The 18,994-nt window shown below is 53.2% G+C and overlaps 1 protein-coding gene across 5 annotated transcripts in view; it reads left to right on the top strand.

Moving 5' to 3' along the window:
• The first annotated feature begins 1,538 nt into the window (after positions 1 to 1,538).
• H6PD (hexose-6-phosphate dehydrogenase/glucose 1-dehydrogenase) overlaps positions 1,539 to 18,994 on the top strand; it is a 30,493-nt gene continuing 13,037 nt past the window's right edge. For 2 of the 5 annotated variants that reach the window (XM_045546211.1, XM_045546207.1), the window contains exons 1-2: positions 7,059 to 11,171; positions 12,301 to 12,418. In XM_045546211.1, coding sequence (XP_045402167.1) covers positions 10,425 to 11,171; positions 12,301 to 12,418 — 865 coding nt within the window. In that variant the 5' untranslated portion in view covers positions 7,059 to 10,424. Of the gene's footprint in view, positions 1,638 to 2,748; positions 2,820 to 2,931; positions 4,796 to 7,058; positions 11,172 to 12,300; positions 12,419 to 18,994 lie in introns of those variants that run through there. The other 3 variants (XM_045546209.1, XM_045546208.1, XM_045546210.1) reach the window with 3 other exon arrangements.

Here is an 18,994-nt window from a genome sequence, read left to right as displayed (position 1 = left end):
ACCTCCAGAACTGCAAGATAATAAAGTTGTGTTGTTTAAGCCACTCCATTGTGCTAAATTGTTATGGCAGCAATAGAAAACTATTACATATCTACTTTAGGAAGCCAATCTTAAAAAACAAAAAAGAGGTTTCTCATGTCTGGGGATGAAAAGATCTACTCGTGGCTGAAAATCTACCTGTTCCCTCCCCTCCCCACTCCCTGCAAAAAGCAAGAAGCTGAGAGCTGCCTTAGGGAGTGGCACCTGAAAATAGAAACTGCAACGTGATTTTATTTCTAACTCCACAGACATCGCTGTGAGTCATTCATCTCCCTGGGTCTCACTTTCCATGTCTGCAAAACAGGCTGAATTAACCCTGACTTCTGCCTACCCCACAGTTTAAGGACCAGGAAGAAAAATCCCCCAAAATCAGCTTCATAAATAGAGCCCCAGGGTGTTCCTTAGCAAGCATGAGATAAACTGCAGGCACAAGTCTGGTCACAGACACCCCCACGCCTGCCCCATGGGGCGTCTTTCCTCTCCTCTGGTTTCCTTCGTGGAGTTTTGGGCACACCTGGTCCCTCGTAGCTGCAGTTGGCACAGAAATGAGAAAAGCTTCAGACAGGCAACGGTGCTGGAGCCACGCAAGACCCACATGGGCAGGTTTTAGGTTTTTGGTTTTGGGGGAACAATATTCTCACACCTAGATGACTTGGGTTTAGCATGACCACATTGTTTTCATGATGGAAAGAAAGGAAAGCAATTGCCCAGATCAGACTAGAAGGTACAGAGGCAGCATGAGACTGAGCTGGAGACAAGGGGAGCAAGGAGAGGCAGAGGAAGGAAACATCTCCGAGCCGTTTGGGAGTGGCAGTATCAGTGAGGAGAGCAGAGGCGACATTGTGGGCTCATTCCTTCCTCAGAACCCGCCCCAACAAGACCTGAGTAAGTGGACACGCAGGCATTTTCTTAGTAAGCTGATTACAGCTGCCTTGGTTTGGGGGTATTTTAAAAGATGCTCTCCAGGTAACAGAAGGTCACCCTTGTGATGGCTGCACAGAGGTCTGGGAAATGCCCCTCAACTCTTCTGGGTCTTTGGGAACCTGCCCACTCCCATCTGCGCCTTCCTTGGCCCTGGTTCTCATAGCGTGTGGGTGCATGACGGAGCCAGGGGATGGAACACGGGATGGGCTCTAGGCCAGGGGAGTCCCGGCATCACCCGAGTGCGGCTTGGCTGGCCCCTGCCCTGAATCCTCCTGCTCACGGCCAGCTGTGGAGCTGGCCCAGAGGGTGCTGGCCCTTGGCACCCCCCCCCCCCCCGGCCTGCTTGGTATGACCTAAATCCAGCCCTCGGCAGGCGCCCAGATGGCCCCCAGCCCTGGTGACAGTGGCGCCCAGCCCCCTCTGGCTCCCCAGCATTCCTGGAACCCCCTTGCCCAACATCCTGTGTGGTAATCACGCCTGTTGGCCTCACACAGTCCTGCTGGCCACCGCCGAGTTCCCTCTGCTAGTTCCTGGTGCTGTCACCTCTAACGGAACCATCATGAAATAAAAAGCTGCTGCAAGTTCTCTCTCAGGTCAGAATCCCCTCTCTTGGGGGGTCCAGTGTTCTGCAGCAGAGGTGACCACGCGTTCTTCTGTCCTGGAGGAGGCTGCAGGTGGGTCTGAAGAAGGGACAGAGGCCAGACGCTTCAGGAGTGGGGATGGGGCACCTACGTCAGGAGCCCTGCCTTAATTAACCCAAGGTCACTTGCTGAGGAAGGGCCACAGAGGAAAGAAGTGCTGCCTCTTCGACCGCAGGGGCCACCCAGGGCACTGACAGACCTCAAGAGTACAAGAACAGCAAGCACGGGCAGGGTGAGGGTCACGGCTGGACAGTCGCGATGAGCAGGATGGCGGACCAGCCACCTGGTGCTGTGACAGGCAAGTGACCCGAACCTCATTTACACGCCTCTCACCCTACAGAGAAGGCCTCATTCCATGCGCTGTCTCTCTTAAAGCCACACAGGTACACGCTACCACTTACTATGCATGTATCCCCTGCCAGACAAGCCCTGACCATTCCCATTGTCCCCATCGTACAGATGAACAGACTGAGTCTCAAGGTCACGCAAGTGGCGTAAGCAGAGATGTGACGCTGTCTGGTGGAGGTGTGGCAGGAGCGTGCACTCTGACCCTCTGGAGAGTGACTATGGGATGGGCCAAGCCGCTCATCCTACACAGAGGCAGGAGCGAGGCCTGGGGAGTCCCAGAGCTGGTGCCAGATCCTGGGGGGAGCCAGTCGCCGCCTCCCGGGTCTCCTCCAGGACACAGCCACCCTCCTCGGCCGCTTCGGGCCCGCTCGGAGGGCAGGCTCGGCGGACCGGGCGGCTGGGGGCGAACCCGGGCAGCGCCCCGAGGCCCCGCCCCGGCCCGGCGACCGCCAGCTGGGGGCGGGGCTCCGCGCGCCCCACCTCCGCGCGCCTCCGGCCCCCGCCCTGCGCGCGCCCGGGGTCCCAGGCCCCTGTGTGCGCGCGCGCGTGCTCGAGCCCTGGCCCCGGGGCGAGGCCGCGGTGGCCTGAGACCCGGCGCTGGGCGGCCGCCGGGCTGGTCTTGGCCTCGCGCCGGCCCCTCGCCCGTCCCCTCGCCGGCTCCGCGGGCGAAATCCGAGCGGCCGTGAGGCGCGGGGCCGCGTGACGCGCGCACCTGTCGGCGGCCCGCGGAAGAGGAGGCGCGGGCCCGGGTCGTTCTCAGGCCCGCGCCGGGAAGCCCCAGGAGCGGGCTCGGCCTGGCCCGGCCCGGCCCGCCGCGCCGCCCGGCCATTTCCCGGAGCAGCGGCCGGCTGTGACGAGCGAGATGAAGTAAGCTGCAGCCCCCGCTTGCCGTCGCCGCGGCCTTCGTGCGCGGGGCCTGTCCGCCGGCCCGAGCCGGCCGCGCGCGTGTCGCTCGCAGCCCCGCGGCCCTGGCGGCCGCTCCGCGAGAGGCAGCCAGGCCCCTTCCGGGGAGCCCCGAGGGGCCAACGCGTCCCTTTTCCCAGGCTTCCTGGAACTGAGTCCAAGGAGAGTGGGAACTCCATGCTTTTCCCCTTGGGATATGTTTAATCTTTGGCATCGGCCCTCGGGTTTCAAACAGCGTTTCCAGTACACCAATCCAGGAATGGTTTTCCAGAGGCAAACCTCTCTCTCTGGATCTCTGAAAACTGGCTCACCCAACCTCAAATGTTTAGCCAAAACGAGAACTTCTGAAAAGACCATAAGTCTAAGATCCTTGCCCACCCCCTCTCCCACCCCCAGCAGGCCCATGGCTCATGAAAAGTAGCAGATGAGGGAAAACTGGTATAGAATGGTCATATTTTAAAATATGCATTATATCCCTTTAATCTTTCATCAGTATGATTGGACAAGCTGGCCATGAGTTAAGTTGTTCCTTGGCATTTTTTCTGTTTGAATGGTTAATTGGTTTCACAGCAGTTCCAAGAAGCTAGCAAGAAGGCCTCCATTCATGATGCTAATGGCTTAATGAGAGAAGCTTACATTTCTTGAGTGCTTGCTGTTTGCCAAGCATTGTGCTAAATATGTGGATTATCTCATTTGGTGCTTGTGTGGACTAATTTTCCCATTCTGTGGTTGAGGTAGATAGAGAGGTTAAATAACTCGTCTGGAGTCACAGCAAAAATTTGAATCCAGAGTTCTCTCACTTAACCAATTCTCTAGAAACTAGTCCTCTAGGGCTTTCCAGGTTTTAACAAGGCAACTCAGGCTTAAGCATGATGTCTTCATGGTTTCAGAAGGAAGAAGCATGAATCACAATCAGGGAAAGTGACCCCTGAGAGGCAGAGGCCAGTTGCAGCAGTTGGTGTTCAGGGCAACTTGATTTCATGGAGCAGAGAAATAGCCTATTGGGCTGAAACCACTCTTGTTCCAGTGCGTTAGAGAAGCAGAACCAGTATCTAATACAATGTTTTACATCTTGCCATGGGGGGATGTAGTCACATTTTGCAGGCGGGTGGGAGGTTAGCTCTGGAACCAGACTGCCTATATTAAAATCCTATCACCTCTAAGCTGCCTGACCTTCAGGAAGTTATTTTACCTCTCTGCACCTTAGCTGCCTCCCTACATACTGCTAAAATGGGGATAATAATAGTACCTACCTCACAGGATTGTGGCAAGAATTAAATGGTATGAGGCATGTCAAACTCTTAGCCTAGCATTTGGCATGGAGTTAAATACTCTATAAATAACTCTTTTATTATTAGTAGTATTGTTACAAGTAGTAAGCTGCCACTGATGTGTGCTGTGTCACAGTGCTTGAAGTCGCCATTAGCGTTATTCCTTAGTGCCATCATTCAAATGCAGAAATGACAGAGGTCCTATGCAAATGGAATTTATTTGTTCATTCAGCAAATATTTATAGAGCGCCTTCTGTATGCCAGGCCCTGATTAGGGTACTGGAGGTACTGCAGAGAGCAAAACAAAAATCCTTGTCCTCACTGGCACCTACATTCTTGCGGGGAAGAGTGGCAGACAACAAGCAAAATAAATGTAATTATCACAGAGTATGTTAGAAAGTGGTATGTACTACAGAGAGAAATCAAGCAGGGAGGAGGATGGGGTTGGAGGTTTACAGTTTTACAGAGCGGTTTGAGAAAGGCTCACTGAGCAGGTGCCATTTCAGCAAAGAACTGAAGTTAGCGAGGAAGTGAACCGTGTGGACATCTGCAGGGAGGGGGTGGGAGTAGGCCAGGCAGAGAGAACAGCAGGTGCAAAGTCCCTGCAGCAGGAGCACGGGCAGCTGAGGCCTGGAGAGGGGCCGAATAGTAGGAGAAGAGCACAAAGAGGTAACGGGTGGGAGGCCAGAGTGTGTAGACCCTGTGGACCTCTAAATAGAGAATGACATGATCTGACCAACACTATAAAAAGGTCACTCTGACTACTGAGTTGAGGTTCAACTATAGAAGGTCCAGAGGTAGATGCTGGAGGCCAGTTAGGAGGGTCCTACAGTAATGCAGACAGAGATGATGGTGCCTTGTATTCTAGATAAATTTTGAAGGTAGAAACTAGGATTTGCTGACAGATCAGACGACCCCAAGGGTTCTGGTCTGAACACTTGGAAGGGTAGAATTGCCATTTATTGAGAATGGGGAAAACTGCATTTGAAGCAGGTTGGGAGATAAATCAGTTCAATTTTTTACATGTTAAGTCTGGTAAACATCCAACTAATGCTGTCAGAGTAGCAGTTGAACATGTGAGTCTGGAGTTTAGGGGGAGAAATCCAGGCTGGACATACAGACGGGGCAGTTGTGTGCTGGGAAATGTTTGATGACTGACCCTGCAAGGGGTGGGAGTTCGTGGTGGGAAACCTGATTTAAAACCTTTGCCAACATCCCGTGGTGTCACTATTGCCACGTTGGCCTATTTCAAACACACTGTTACAGAATATCTCCACCGTGTAGATACAGTGGATGTAAATAATGTCAAGAGCACAGATATTAGTAAAATGTAATCAAATGATTACAAAGTGATGAGCTTTGAGCATTTTTTACCTTTGTTTTAAATATAATTTAATTATAAATTTATATAATTCCATTTTTAATAATAACAGCTGTGTTTAACAACTGGCTTGAAAAATTCCTGGAAATTTAGCATTTGAATCCTGTGTGCAGTACAAGGTGGCCCCAGCACATCCCTGATTATAGAGACCTGGGATCGGGACCTACAGGTGGGAAAGACTTGCTTCTGCCTGGACGCATTTGGCACAGATGGGCCAGAACAGGAAGGGAAGAGTGCAGGAAAAATAGGTGGCTTGGCCATGATGAAAAGGACTGGGTACATCACCTTGTGCCCAGTTTAAAATGGTATTTAGTTTGAATTCTTGTTTTACTCCCACATACATGATCTTTTAAAAATTCCCAACTCATGGGCTGTGATTTGAAGAAAATATTCTTTCTTCCTGCCTTGCGCACAGAAGGTAGCATTGTCAAAGGCTCGGAAAGGGGACAGGGGACAGGATGGCAGCTGCCACTGACCTTTACCTTCCAGCTCCTTCCCACCCCCTCTTCACTCCTCTGCTGGGTGCGGACGATTAGAACTGCTTCCTCCCCTGGTTTACCAGAAACTCTCTGCAGCTGGAGCTGTAGCACCAGCTGGGTCAGTCTGTGCCGGGACTGGGCAGGGACAGCTGCTTAGGTGCCGACCAGACCTGCTTCTTCCACTTGGGCAAAAACACAGACCAGAACCTGGATTCTGACTCAAACCCCTGGCTGGCCAAGTCAGTGTTCCCACCTTCTGGGATGTTAGCAGAGACCTTTAACAGGTGAGTCTCTCCCAGAAGGACTGGTAGGAGCCTCTCAGGCTTGGACTTGGGGACAGGGGAGGGTGCTGGGGACTGGGTACGTGTGCCTACAATCAGTCCTAACTCTAAGACGAACCTGTCATAAGAATGTCTTTTCCACCTACCTACAGCAGCCCCCACAGCACTGTATTTTGTAGTGAGTATATTTCTGGCAAGTATTTTGAATAAGAATTGTAAATGAAATTGCATCCTCCCGCACTTAAGTCCTAACTTCAAAGAATTTTCTCTTAACTTCTGAATGACGCACAGTAGTCAGCTCTTTGCTTCCTATTTTAGTTCTCTGTTTCCCTGCCCAGCTGCGCTGGTCTAAGGCTCTAAGCACTTACCTGCCCTTACAGAACGGTGGAGGGCATCTCCCTGACAACAGGGCGGGTATCTCCTTTCCTGGGAAGACATAGGACTTAGGGGCAGTAAAATGTTAACATCACAGAGATCCTTTAGCTCCGCCTCTCATTTTCTAGATGAGGAAACTGAGGCCCAGCCGGGTTAAATGAGTTGTTCAAGGTCATGTATTTGTTTAGAGAGCCTGGGCAAGGATCACCACGTATTCTAGTTCCCAATCTCATACCCTGACCTCTCCTACAGCTTCTCAAACTTTTCACTAAGGCTTTTGATTTCTTAATGTTAAATAAAAGAAGCGATTCATAGTTGGATCAGCCATTGGAGGGCCACTTCCATGCTTTTGGGCTAACTTCAGGCATGCAATTTTGGAAGATTTATTTCACAGCCCTCACAGAGCAGGCAAGGAGGCAGGAGGGAGAAGTGCTTCAGAAAAACCCCTCAATTCAGAGCCTCCGCAGAGTGAGGGGAGGTTTAGACCACCCTCCCCTCTGCTCCCCGGGCTGGGGTCTGGCTCCTGACTTTGACTTACCGGTCTTCTCTGGGCACATGTGTGTGTGTTTCCCTGTCTGGGCGGCAGGGGGGATAACTGAGCCAGCCTCCCCCTGCCTCCTACGGCATCAGGACTAGTCTTCCAACATCTGTTCTTCAGTGCTGTCTGCAGGGCTTGGTGCTGTAGCTGCAGGAGATGGGGGAGCGGCACAGACAAGGTTTTCCTGACAGCAAGGGTATTATGCCATCTTTGGGGGCCCCGAGGCACTTTATATTTAATTAACTTAATATTCATATATGTTTTTGTTACCTGTATCATCCCAGTCAGTCTTCACAACCCTCCTCCCCTTTAGGCTGGTGGTATTAGCCCTGTTTTATAGATGAAGAAATGTGGGCCCAAACAGATTTAATAAGCTGCTTTTACTAGGTTGTTCAGCTGGGAAGTGGCCTCGAGCCCACCTCCCCGGGCCACGATCCTATGTTCTTTTCCTTACGCCCACAGTGTGTGAGGGTCCAGGCTTGTGACTTCGTGGTTTATTTCACCTCCCAGTTTCCTCATCTGTAAAATGAGAATCTTCACAGAGCCTCCCTCACAGACTGCTGCGAGGAAGGATGGAGACAGGGCATCAAAGTCGTCCGGCACTTGCTGACTACTTGGTGAGCAGGTATCGTTAGTAGCCAGCAACCAGTTTCGCAGGGGATGGGCAAATTAAGCTATTAGAGGCTGTTCTGAAATACCTATGTCAGGACCTACACCGAGCCTACTGGATCAGAACTTCTCCGTCTTGGTGAAGGGAGTAGGAGAGTAGGTGTGTGTCTCCATTCTGATGCCCTCCTCTGGCGAGAGCCATTGCTCTGCTCAGTATTCCAGAGTGTGCTATGCAAAGTGTGCTCTTTGGACCAGCTGTCAGCACCACAGACCCCTCCCAGACCATCTGCGTCAGAATCTGTGTTTTAAAAAGATTCCCACGAGATGCAAATGCATGTTAAAGTTTGAAACGTACTGTTAAGGTTAAGAAACATGCTAATAAAAAAACAAATGCACACACATACCACCCACACCCATTTGGGAAAGAGTAGTTTTGCAACCACGGAGTAACCAACTGTTTTGAAATACCTGATATCTTGGGTTTGTTTAAAGGAGTGCTGGGAACATAGTCAAGAGATAAGGGAAGCTAACCCCAAACTGGAGACCAGGAACAGGCCTGGTCGGGGAGAGTCACCGTAAAACTTCAGAGTCAGAACAGGAGCAAACAGAGGGCCAGGAGTCAGTTCAGGCCGGGCGGCCACGCAGCACAGCTGTTTGTGGTATTCTGGGAGGGGCAAGGCAGTGGTGCTGGCCCTTGGGGCTCCCCTACCTGCCCGTCCTGGCACTCTGAGGTGCCTGGGCTCCTCCTCTTGTGCCAGGCACGTCCAGGGCCCTGGCTACCAGGCTCCGTCAGGAGCTCTGAGACGCAGCCTGCCAGCTGGCTCTCCTCCTTCTCCAGGCTGTTCTCTGGGCTTCAGGTTTCTCACTGCCTCTCCCGCACTGACCTTGCAGCTTTTCCTTCCCTCCAGACAGGCGATTGCCAGTTGAGAAAAAAATGCTTGAAGGACCAAGGACAGGGATTGGAAAGCAGAGGAAAGTAGAATGGTCTTGTGGTCCGTTTCTGTATTTGGGGGTGAGTGCAGATGAAAGGAGAGTGGGGGAGGAAGGTGGGGGAGCCACTCACGTGGTCTCTTGCCCCTCCAGGTAAAGCTGCAGCATGGGAATGTCGGGTGTCCTGTAGGCACTGGCGCAGACACTGTCGTTGGGTCCTCATTGTGGTTTAGCCATGTGCTAGGGCCATTTGAGGGATGGATCTCGAGAGGGGCTCTGCTCGCAGGTCCAGAGGTGACTTGGTCCCCTTATACTACAGGGGGGATGGGGGGAAGGTAAGCTGAACGTTCTGTGGGGCCTTTTATAAGTCCAGTTATCTCTTTGAACCTCAGTTTCCCTATTTGTATTACCAGATTACAGCCTCCTAAGGTCAGTGAAGATTTTGTTAATCCTTTGTCTGGTAGGTGCTAAATCGGTGATCTTAGTTCCTTCTTTACTATCCACCCCAGGCCGCCCCATTTCCACTGTGGTGCTGGCCACGATTACTTTTCTCCTCCCTTCTACCCCTCCCTCCAAGCCTGGCTTTGGTGGGAAACTGAACCAGAGACCTGTGGAGCAAGAATTCAGCACAGTGAGCCCTGCAAACATGGCCAGAACAGAAAGCCAGAAAAACAAAAACTCCAGTGCAGATGTGACCTGACCGAGACCTCTGCCACTCGTACACGTCAGCCTCTTCAAATCAGGCTGAAAACCACCAGGTGGTGGGCTTCCCTCGGGGAGGTTGTAGCGTGCAACTACCGCACGTGCGGCTCAGGAGCCAGGGGGCCTGGCGTCAGCCCAGCTCCCCACTTTCTCACCATGGGACCTTCATCTACCTGAGCCTCAGTTTTCCATCTGTAAAAGGGGGGACTATGACAGAACCCACCATATGGTCCGTTCAGGATTCTTGTCTGGATTCAGTGAGATCTAATGCACATAAACACATAGTTTGGTATTTGGCACATGCTAGCATTAAGTGTTTGCTGCTGTTAGAGCTGTTTTATGATGACAGCTACCGCTTCATAGTGCTTAATAGGTGGCAGGCACTATCCTAAGTGTATTATAAACATTAACTTATTTTATCTTTATAACAACTCTGTGATGTAGGTACCACTATTACCTCCATTTCAAATGAGAAAACCGAGGTACAGCCAGGTTAAATAATTGTCCAGTTACTAAGGGGTTGAGCTAGGATTCAAACTCAGGCAGTTGGTTCCAGAGTCTATGTTTGTCATCGCTATGCTGTGGCAATTATCAGTGATCATTTTGTACTCGGAGCCTAGTAGACACGGGGAGAAGGAGAGCAAGAGGTGAGAAGAGGTGGTCATATCCTCTCGTAGTCCAGCCATCGTCTGAGGGCCTGCCACCGTTCCCAGGCTGGGACTGCCCTGCTGGTCCTGGTGACCTGTGCTACTCCTGGTTGAGGCTGGCCTTGTCATAACATGGACAGCTCCACTCCCAGCCCCACGGGCCTCCCAGGTGGCTCGTGCCACTTTCTCATGCGTGCTCCTGGCAGCAAAATGGTCCATGTCTAACAAGTGGCCTACGACTTCCCCAGGAACAGTCCCTGTTTGCAAGGCAGGCTCCCTACTCACTGCCTGCCTGGCACAGAAGCCGAGCTGCCCAGGAGGGAAAGCTATGGGCCCGTGACATTTTCTCAAGAAACATGTGGCTGTTTCTTGCCAGGCAGGAAATGTTTGATGCCCAGGAAATGTGTTTGCTTCTGTATGTGTCTGATCCTTCCTTGTTCCTTGTCTGTCTTTCCATGCACCCCAGGCACCCAGGCACTTGGAAGATGCTCACAGTGGCCATGTGCGTGGCCCTTCTGGGCTGCCTGCAGGCCCAGGAGCCCCAGGGACATGTCTCCATAATCCTGCTCGGAGCCACTGGGGACCTGGCTAAGAAGTACTTATGGCAGGGGCTGTTCCAGCTCTACCTGGATGAGGCGGGGAAGGGCCACAGTTTTAGCTTCCATGGGGCTGCTCTGACGGCCCCCAAGCAGGGCCAAGAGCTCATGGCCAAGGCCCTGGAATCCCTCTCCTGCCCCAAGGACATGGCACCCAGTCACTGTGCTGAACACAAGGATCAGTTCCTGCGGCTGAGCCAGTACCGCCAACTGAAGACGACTGAGGACTACCGGGATCTGAGCAAGGACATTGAGGCACAGATCCAGCACAAAGGCCTCCGGGAGGCTGGCAGGATTTTCTACTTCTCCGTGCCGCCCTTTGCCTATGCAGACATTGCCCGCAACATCAACAGCAGCTGCCGTCCAGGCCCTGGCGCCTGGCTGCGAGTGGCTCTTGAGAAACCCTTTGGCCATGACCACCTCTCGGCCCAGCAGCTGGCCACAGAACTCAGGAGCTTTTTCCAGGAGGAGGAGATGTACCGGGTGGACCATTACCTGGGCAAGCAGGTGAGCATCGGCTCGGAGCCTGCCAGTGTTGGGGCAAGCCAGTGGACCCCATCAACAGGCCCATACCACTAATGGTGGAGTGAGGCCTGAGGGCGTCGTGAAGTCTGCACTTCCATGGCCTTGAAGGTGGGCAGGAGGTGAGGGGCAAAGGAAAAGCAGTGGGCCGTGGGCAGGACTGTTTGGTCCTTGTCCATGCGTCTGGCCTCTCCTGTTCTTTGTGAATCCTTGGTCCTCTTTGTTTCCCAACCAGGGTCTGGGCTCTGATTTCTCAGCATGGCCCTGCATCCTCTATAGAGGTGGTCCCAGAACTCTGGGGTCTGCCCTTGGCTTCCAGTTAGGTATGCTGTGGGAATTAGAATTAGCTTTCTTATCCTGCACCCATCTGCCCTTTTTCAAAATCTTTTTCTTCCCAAGTTCTGTTTTGAGCCACAGGCTGGTAACAGGATCTCAAAACTGAATAGGGAGCAGTGGGACCCTAAGGCTATGCTTTTCAGCCAGGCCCGGGGACAGGAGCATGGGGCTGACCCCCTGGGGGACGCAAATCTGCTGGCCAGTTCACTTGGACGTGCCTCAGAGCCCCTTCCTGGCATCCAGTCCCAGAAACCCCAGCAGAGAATACACCTGCAGCTCTGTCGCTGCGTATGGAGGCCGGCGGGCCCAAGGCCATGTGGACACAGTCATCTAGGACAGAGGCATCACTGTCATGCCACCCTGTTTGGAGTTGCCCGTAACAATATTCCCAAACAGTGTTCTCAGACCCATGCCGTCCTGGTGAGTTTTCACTTGATTATGGCAAAATGGGGAAAAATACTGAATGTGTTCAGTTGGAAACTTTTCTTGCTACATTTTTGGTGTTAAAATATCTTAATTTTATTAAACGGTAGCAGAAGATAGGTAATTTAAATTATTTTCTTTCTTGGCAAAGTAAAAGCTGGTAACCCTATGGAGGCCACTTGAAAGTTTTTGGAGTCTTTACTGGGCTGTGAAACACTGAAGTCCAGGAACTGTTGCTCAGACGGCACCTTCTCCTCTGAGTGGGGGATAGAGGGGTCTGGAGCCTTCCTGGAGTCCGGGTTCCTCCTTCACCGCGAGAAGAACCTGCAGCACAGCCAGTCCTCTTCCTTGACAGGCCGTGGCTCAGATCCTGCCTTTCCGAGACCAGAACCGCAAGGCGTTGGACGGCCTCTGGAACCGGCACCACGTGGAGCGGGTGGAGATCGTCATGAAGGAGACTGTGGACGCAGCAGGTGCGTGAGCGGCTCAGCGCGCTGTGGGTCCCTCGGCCTCTGCCTGCCGCTGTCTGCAGTGAGGCGCTGGGCCCTGCAGGGCCAGAGCCTCGGCCGGGCCTCTGTCCCTTGGCCGGCACGTCTTGGAGGGAAGTTTTCTGCTGGTGTATGGTCTCCTCCAGGGCCTGCTGTGTGCCCAGGTGCCTGCTGGCAAAGCCCACATAGCCATTGCTGCCTGTGGGGAGTGTATGGCCCCGTGTCCCAGGCCTGGCACAGGTGCGGGAGCAGCTGGCAGTCAGTCAGTGCTGGAAGTTACCCCGTGTTTTACATGAGCGTGGTGGAGGCCGTCAGAGCTGCGTGAGGGCTTCTCTGACTCTTGTTCTTGCAGGATCCCCTGCCTGGGGTGCTCCCCTGTTCCCGCCTCTCCCCAGCCACCCCCCCCTCAGGTGTTAGCTCTCAGCTCCAGGCATGTCAGGAAGCCCAAGCCGCGCTGGGACCTGCAGAGCTGCTCCCCTTTGCACTCCCCCACGGTGCCACATGCCTCCCTGCACTGCCCCTGGTCTTTTCCTCGTCCGGTCTGTCTCTCCCACCAGACGGCAGGTTCCAGGAAGGCATCTCCCTGGCCCCTGCCACACGCCTCAGAAGTATTGAATAAACACCGAATGAACAGCATTGACCTGGGAGTCAGGGGCCCGAGTGTTAGGCCTGTGTCCACCTAAAGGTGACTGGGTGACCCCGGCACACCACTCCCTCATCTGTGAGACGAGCAAGTTGTGTACATGGTGACAGCTCAGGTCCCTTTAAGCTCTGGCGTTCTGTGATGTTACAAATATTTTGAGCATTGGCCATATATATAAAGCATCGGTTCTCACTCAATAGTAATAAAAGCTAATTCTTATTGTGCATTTAGTCCCTCCAACAGCTGTATGAGGTGGGCTCCTCTAACAGATGAGGTTTGGTGATGTGGCCAAGGTCCCATTGGCAGAGAGTGGAGGAGCCCGATCCTGGACAGCAGTCTGGCCAGGTGGTGCTGGCCACACAGCGCCAGTGTCCCCCTCACCCCGTGACTGCCTTCTGCAGCTGCAGTGGGAGCACTAGGGACCGTGGCCCCCCAGCCCCACCCCTCAGTGTGCAGCTGGCCGGAGGGGAGGGCCGAGAGCCCTCAGACCTGGGGCAGACTAGGAGATCTGTCTCTTTCTCTTTTTCTCTTCACCTCATTCTTTCTCTTTGCCATTTTCTTTTCCTTTCTTTTTCCCTTGATCACTCTCTTCAGCCTTCCCCCTCCTCTCTGAATGTGTATTTAGTGCTGGAAGCTCTCTGTGGGGCTGAGGTGTTACAGCGAGGTCTGAAACGCAGCCTCCATCCCCTAATTCTGCACAGATTCTCTGAGTCTGAGGGGGTGACAATATAATCACACTCTGATGGTGGCACAGACTCCAAAGCGGGTGTGCAGGCAGGCAGTGCTGTGGCGAGCAGGAGGCCAGGCAGGACTTCCCGAGCCAGGCGCTGAAGGACATCGCTGTGCTGAGAAGGTGCTGGGCGTCTCCACTCAGCACCCGATCGGAAAAGAGGCCCTGTCCCCTGCAGCGAGCCTTTGGGGAATCCTCCCCCAGCCCTTCCAAATGTCCCCTCCTGGTCCTCAGCAAGGGCCCAGGCCATGGCTTTCCTGCTGTGCCTGTGTGTGTCTGATGTCCTGGTGGCCATGTGTGCCTTGTCCTTGCTTCACCTGCAGAGAGATGAGCTGCAGATCCGGTGCAGAGAGCATGCAGCGGGAAGGGAGCGTGGTCCTGCCACCCCACTGCGGGCCAGCGGCGGGCGCCCGCACCTCTCTCTGCCTGTTCTTGGCCCCGTCCCGGGCAGGACCGGGAAATCAGGACTCCTCTCCTCCTCCATTTCTGGCAGCTCCTTCCTGTGCCCACCCTGGGCTGCAGAAGAGCCATCATGTCCACAGTCACTCGTTGGCACAGTGACCTCTTATTTCTTCCGATCGTCCCACCCTGTTTCCTTCTTGCTATCTCATGTCGTTTGTGGGTTCTTTGTAGGGCCCCTGTGGAGCCAGGGGCTGGGCAGACTGCAGGCCTGATTATCCTAGCACGGGTACCTTTGGATCTGGGAGAAAAGAAAAGAGAAGACGTGGCAGGAAGACAGGCAGAGGCCTGGGCAGGTCTGTTTGCTGTTTGAACAGCAGCACAATAGCCGGGGCTGGCTGTCCCCAAGGTCTGGCAGGGAGAGACAACTGCGGCTCTGTCTTCAAGGCTGCTGTGTGGGGCCAGAGCACAGGCCTAGCTTTGGGGTTCTGAGGGCGAGGGTCCCACTGCTCCTAAGACCCAGAGCACAATGCCTTTTCACTCAGCTGGGGTCTGTGCCTACAGCCAGAGGCAAAGGGAGCCCAGGAGCGGGACAGGCAGCAGGGAATCCACCAGTCGGAGGGGATAGCAGCTAGTGAGGTGTGGCCAGAGCGGCCAGTTCAGCCCACTGTCCTCGTCAGAGTGGTCAACAGCACTGCAGCTGTCCTGGGGCTCGGGTTTCCCTGGTCGGCCTGTTTATCTGCCAGTTGCATATGCAGACCCAGAACAGTCAGTAACAAGGAATGAATGTCTACCTGCTGCTGTGCCTATTCCCCACAGCAGTGGGGCCTCTGGACAAGGGGGTATTGGCAAGAGAATGTGTGTGCTCTCTCTTTTCTGTGCACTTGCATGCCAGAGGACAAGTTTTGTCTGCATCCCAAGAAGGTGACCTGGTCAGCCCTCGTGGTCCAAGCACTGCTCCACACTGTCCCCTCAAGGAGGCCCCTGTCTGTAGTTCAGGCTGGAGAGAGAGGACAGGGCTACAGACCTGCAGGCCACCCCAGCCCAGCGCATGAGGGTAGTGGTGGGAAGCAGACAGGGGCAAAGACTGCCCTCCTGCCAGCGTTTGGTGGGTTTAGCAGGCATGTGCCACTGCGGTGGGACTCAGTGTGGGCAGAATGTTTCCAAGGCAGGGTTCAGAGCCCTGCAGTCTGACCGTTAGGCAGGACAGAGTACACAGGCCACTCTCCCTGCATTCCCTCCACCCCTCACGTTCTGACCCCGCCAAGTGGTCGGACACATCCCCAGCTCACCGCCTACCCTGCGGTTGTGCGACCCTAGCTGACTCCTGTGCAGAAGCAGCACTGGACTAACCGAGCACCTGGAGGCAGCCTGGGCCACCACCCTAGCGCTGGGAAGGGAGGGGGCTGCAAGCCAGGCCTGGGAGGTGGAGCTTTCCTGGTCCAGAGCTGCTGCAGACTCTGGGACAGGGACTTCTGAGCTGCAAGGTCATTTGAACGTCTTACCCACCCCCATTCACACGTGTCCAAATGGGTAGAAGCTGGCTTCCCCGGCTCCCCCTCCGTGGCTGCGTGCGAGTGCTTTTTTCTGCTGCAGCCTCTGGCCCAGAGGAGTTTGCTGCAGAGTCATGGCTGCTGCACAGGCCAGAGCGGGGGTGGGAGGGGAGGAAAGGAAGAAGTGATCCAGGGCTCAGCTCCCTCTCAGTCTGACCTGGGGTGCTCCTCCCAGGAGTCCCAGTCCACGGAGCCCCCGGGAGTCACAGATACCCTGGGTACCCTGGCTGGGGTCTCCTGAAGCAGCAGCATGGGCCATTGAAGGACAGTCACTTAGCCTCTTTGGGGAGATGACCCTGGCTGGCCCTTATCAAGGCATTGGGAAAGGCTCTGCAGACAGGAGGGACCTTGTCATTGATGGGCAAGCATTCAGCTGTCTGGGTCAGGCTGCCTTTGCTTCTGGGAGTGCTGGAATTTGAACCAAGGTCTCTGGCACCTCAGAACCCAGGCTTCTAACCACTGCACTGCACAGCCTCCCTGCCCCGCCGGGCCCTCAGCAGTTGGCCCTCCTGCCACAGTGTGCCCAGGAGCAGTCTCTCTGCTGCCCTACTTTCCCCTCTGGGGAAAAGGCTTTCCTTTTTTGCCAGGGGAAAAAGGGAGACTTCCTGAGGATGTCCCTGCTTGGGAGGGTCCCTGTCTGGACACTGGGGAGAGGAGCCTGGTGCACGCTCAACTCTGAGGGTTGGAGTGACCGTTCAGTGCCTCTCACCAAGGGACCAAGGCAGCCAGGGTCCTCCCGGGCACACACCAGCTGTCCTGCCTTCCAGCCTGGCCTGCCAGAAGGGGCTGGGAGCTCGCTCAGCAGGGCCAGCTCCCCTTCCCGCCCCATCTGCAGAGCTGTCTGCAAGGTGAGCCCAGGGCAGCTGCCCGGCCTCCTGTCCAGAGAGCCAGCCAGCCAGCCAGCCAGCACACCCGTGCTCTCCTTGGCCCTCACCTCTTTTTATTTTTAGTAATCCCAGAAGGTGTTGGTAGCGATTGCAGCTGGCTTTTCGTTGTTTTCCTTTTTCTTTTTTAAAAAAATACCTGTTTTTGCTGGGAAAACCTGGATCTCCCACAATGTGGAGGCAATGAGGGGTGGTGGGGTGTGTGTGTTCTGGTCCCAGTTCCGAAGGCTGTGACCTTCAGCACGCCTCTATATAATGCTGATAAACCCTGGTACCTCTCTCTTGGGGTGCTTTTAAGGATTAAATCAGATAATGTACACGGAAATACTTTGCAAATGGAAATGTTGTTCTCCTTCCAAGTTTGCAAGGAGAGGTAGCAGCAGTGTTCTCACAGTGTCTCTGATTTCGACATGACACACATTGGATTATTATATATAGACCTGTACTGGGCTGTAATACTCTTTTATGTCCGTTCTTCACCTAATATTTCTCTCTCACACATACACACTCTTATATATGTATTTAAAATTCATACCATAGAATGTGTGATATAAATTCTGTTATTAGGCATTTTGGTTGTTTCTAGTTTTTTGCTATTTTAAATGGTACTTTGTGAGTTTTGTAAAAAATTGAGATACAGTCCACATACCATAAAATGTCCCCTTCTGCAGTATAAAATTCAGTGGCTTCTAGTATATTCACAAAGTCATATATCCACTATCTAATTCTAGAACATTTATAAGCATTAAAAAATATTTTCCCTGTGAGTATACTTTTGCAGCCAAAGGGTAAACAGCACTTTCAAGCTGTTGTTCCCTCATATCAGACTGAGCCGTATGACCAGGGCCAGAGCAGTGGGTCTCCCCTGCTTTGCCGGTCCTGTCGCCGTGAGCCAGCTCTGGATTTGCACAGATGGGAGCTGAGTTTAGGGGGTTTTTCTTCCAATTGTCCTACCTGGCTGTGCTTTTTTCTATTCTTTTCATGCACTGAAGGGTTTTAACCCTCACCTTTCAACCTAGGAAAACATACTCGGAGCCAATATATCATTAAATAGATCATTTTTAGGAAAAACCAGTCCACAATAACTGGCAGTCACTAGAAAAGATTAACATGTCGGATGTCCGCATGAGGACTGGCCCCCAACTTCCTGTCCTGTGTCCAGTGTGGTCTCCTCCCCGTGGAGTGCTCTTAGACTCTGCAGACAGAGCTGGCCAGGAGAGGAGCACAGTCCATAAATCCATAGGCTGTGTTAAGCACAGGCGCACTCCCTGAAGCTTGAAATTAAGGAATAAAGGAAGCTCTCTTTTACCCAGCGGGTAGTAAACCCAAAATGCATTCTCCCTGAGAATTGAGATGGGATAAAAATAGGAAAAGGGCCACTTAGGGATTTGCTAAATTAATGAATAGTAAGCAGATAACCGGCTTTTTAAGGACTCTGTTGCTTTCTCTCCATCAAAAATTCATCTGTTTTTAAAGCTGTAACTATCCTCTTTACATGTAGATCCGCCGTAATTCATTGATTCTAAGGCACTCATTTTTCGTCCTTAGCCCTTTCTGAAGTTGGGTTTGCTCTTGACAGGGTGCCACAGTGGAACTGGCAGCCCGTTTCTTTCTCAGTGGTTGTACAATATCGGTGCTCTCACCACTGATGGCGTTTTAGGTTTAAGGAAATCCAGTTTATCTCCAGCATCCACGGTCTCTCCAAGCCCTGGTCTTACGCTTCCAGCTGCCTTTGAGACATTTTCCGGGATATTACATCATTACTTCAGGGTCAGCTGATTTGGAACTAAAACCGTTACAGCCCAACCAGATTCACTGCCCGCTGCTCAAGAGGAAGCCAATACCCTGAGACAGCAGGGGTTACCGTGGAGAAAGAGTTTCGTATCGCAGGCGCCGGGCAAGGAGACGGGAGGAATTTCTCAAATTGTCTCCCTGAGACTTTGGTAGCCAGGGTTTTTAAAGATAATTTGGCAGGCCAGGGGCGAGGGAATTGGGTCTGCTGATTGGCTGGGGATGAACACATAGGGTCAGGAAGCAGAATGTGTCTTCTTGTGCTGAGTCAGTTCCCAGCACGCATAACTGGTTGAGTTGGTTCCTTGGTATGCAGGGTCTGGAAGATATCTCGGGGACCAGCCTTAGGTTTCACAAGGGCGCTGTTATCTACGGGGGCAATGAAGCAAGGTAAGAATCTTCACCATCATCAGCTTTGGGACTCCTGAGCTGAGTCAGCAACTATGGGAAAGCAAGCGAGGGAACAGTGGCTGGTTACATATATTTGAACTGTGCCTGCACGTTTGCGGAGTTCAGGCCCTCACCACAGTTCCCACCTTAGGACCTTTTAGTAATTTTATA

This window comes from Lemur catta, chromosome 3 (assembly GCF_020740605.2).
Source record: "Lemur catta isolate mLemCat1 chromosome 3, mLemCat1.pri, whole genome shotgun sequence".
In the NCBI taxonomy this organism is placed as follows: Eukaryota; Metazoa; Chordata; class Mammalia; order Primates; family Lemuridae; genus Lemur; species Lemur catta.
This window is presented reverse-complemented; position numbering and strand designations above follow the sequence as displayed.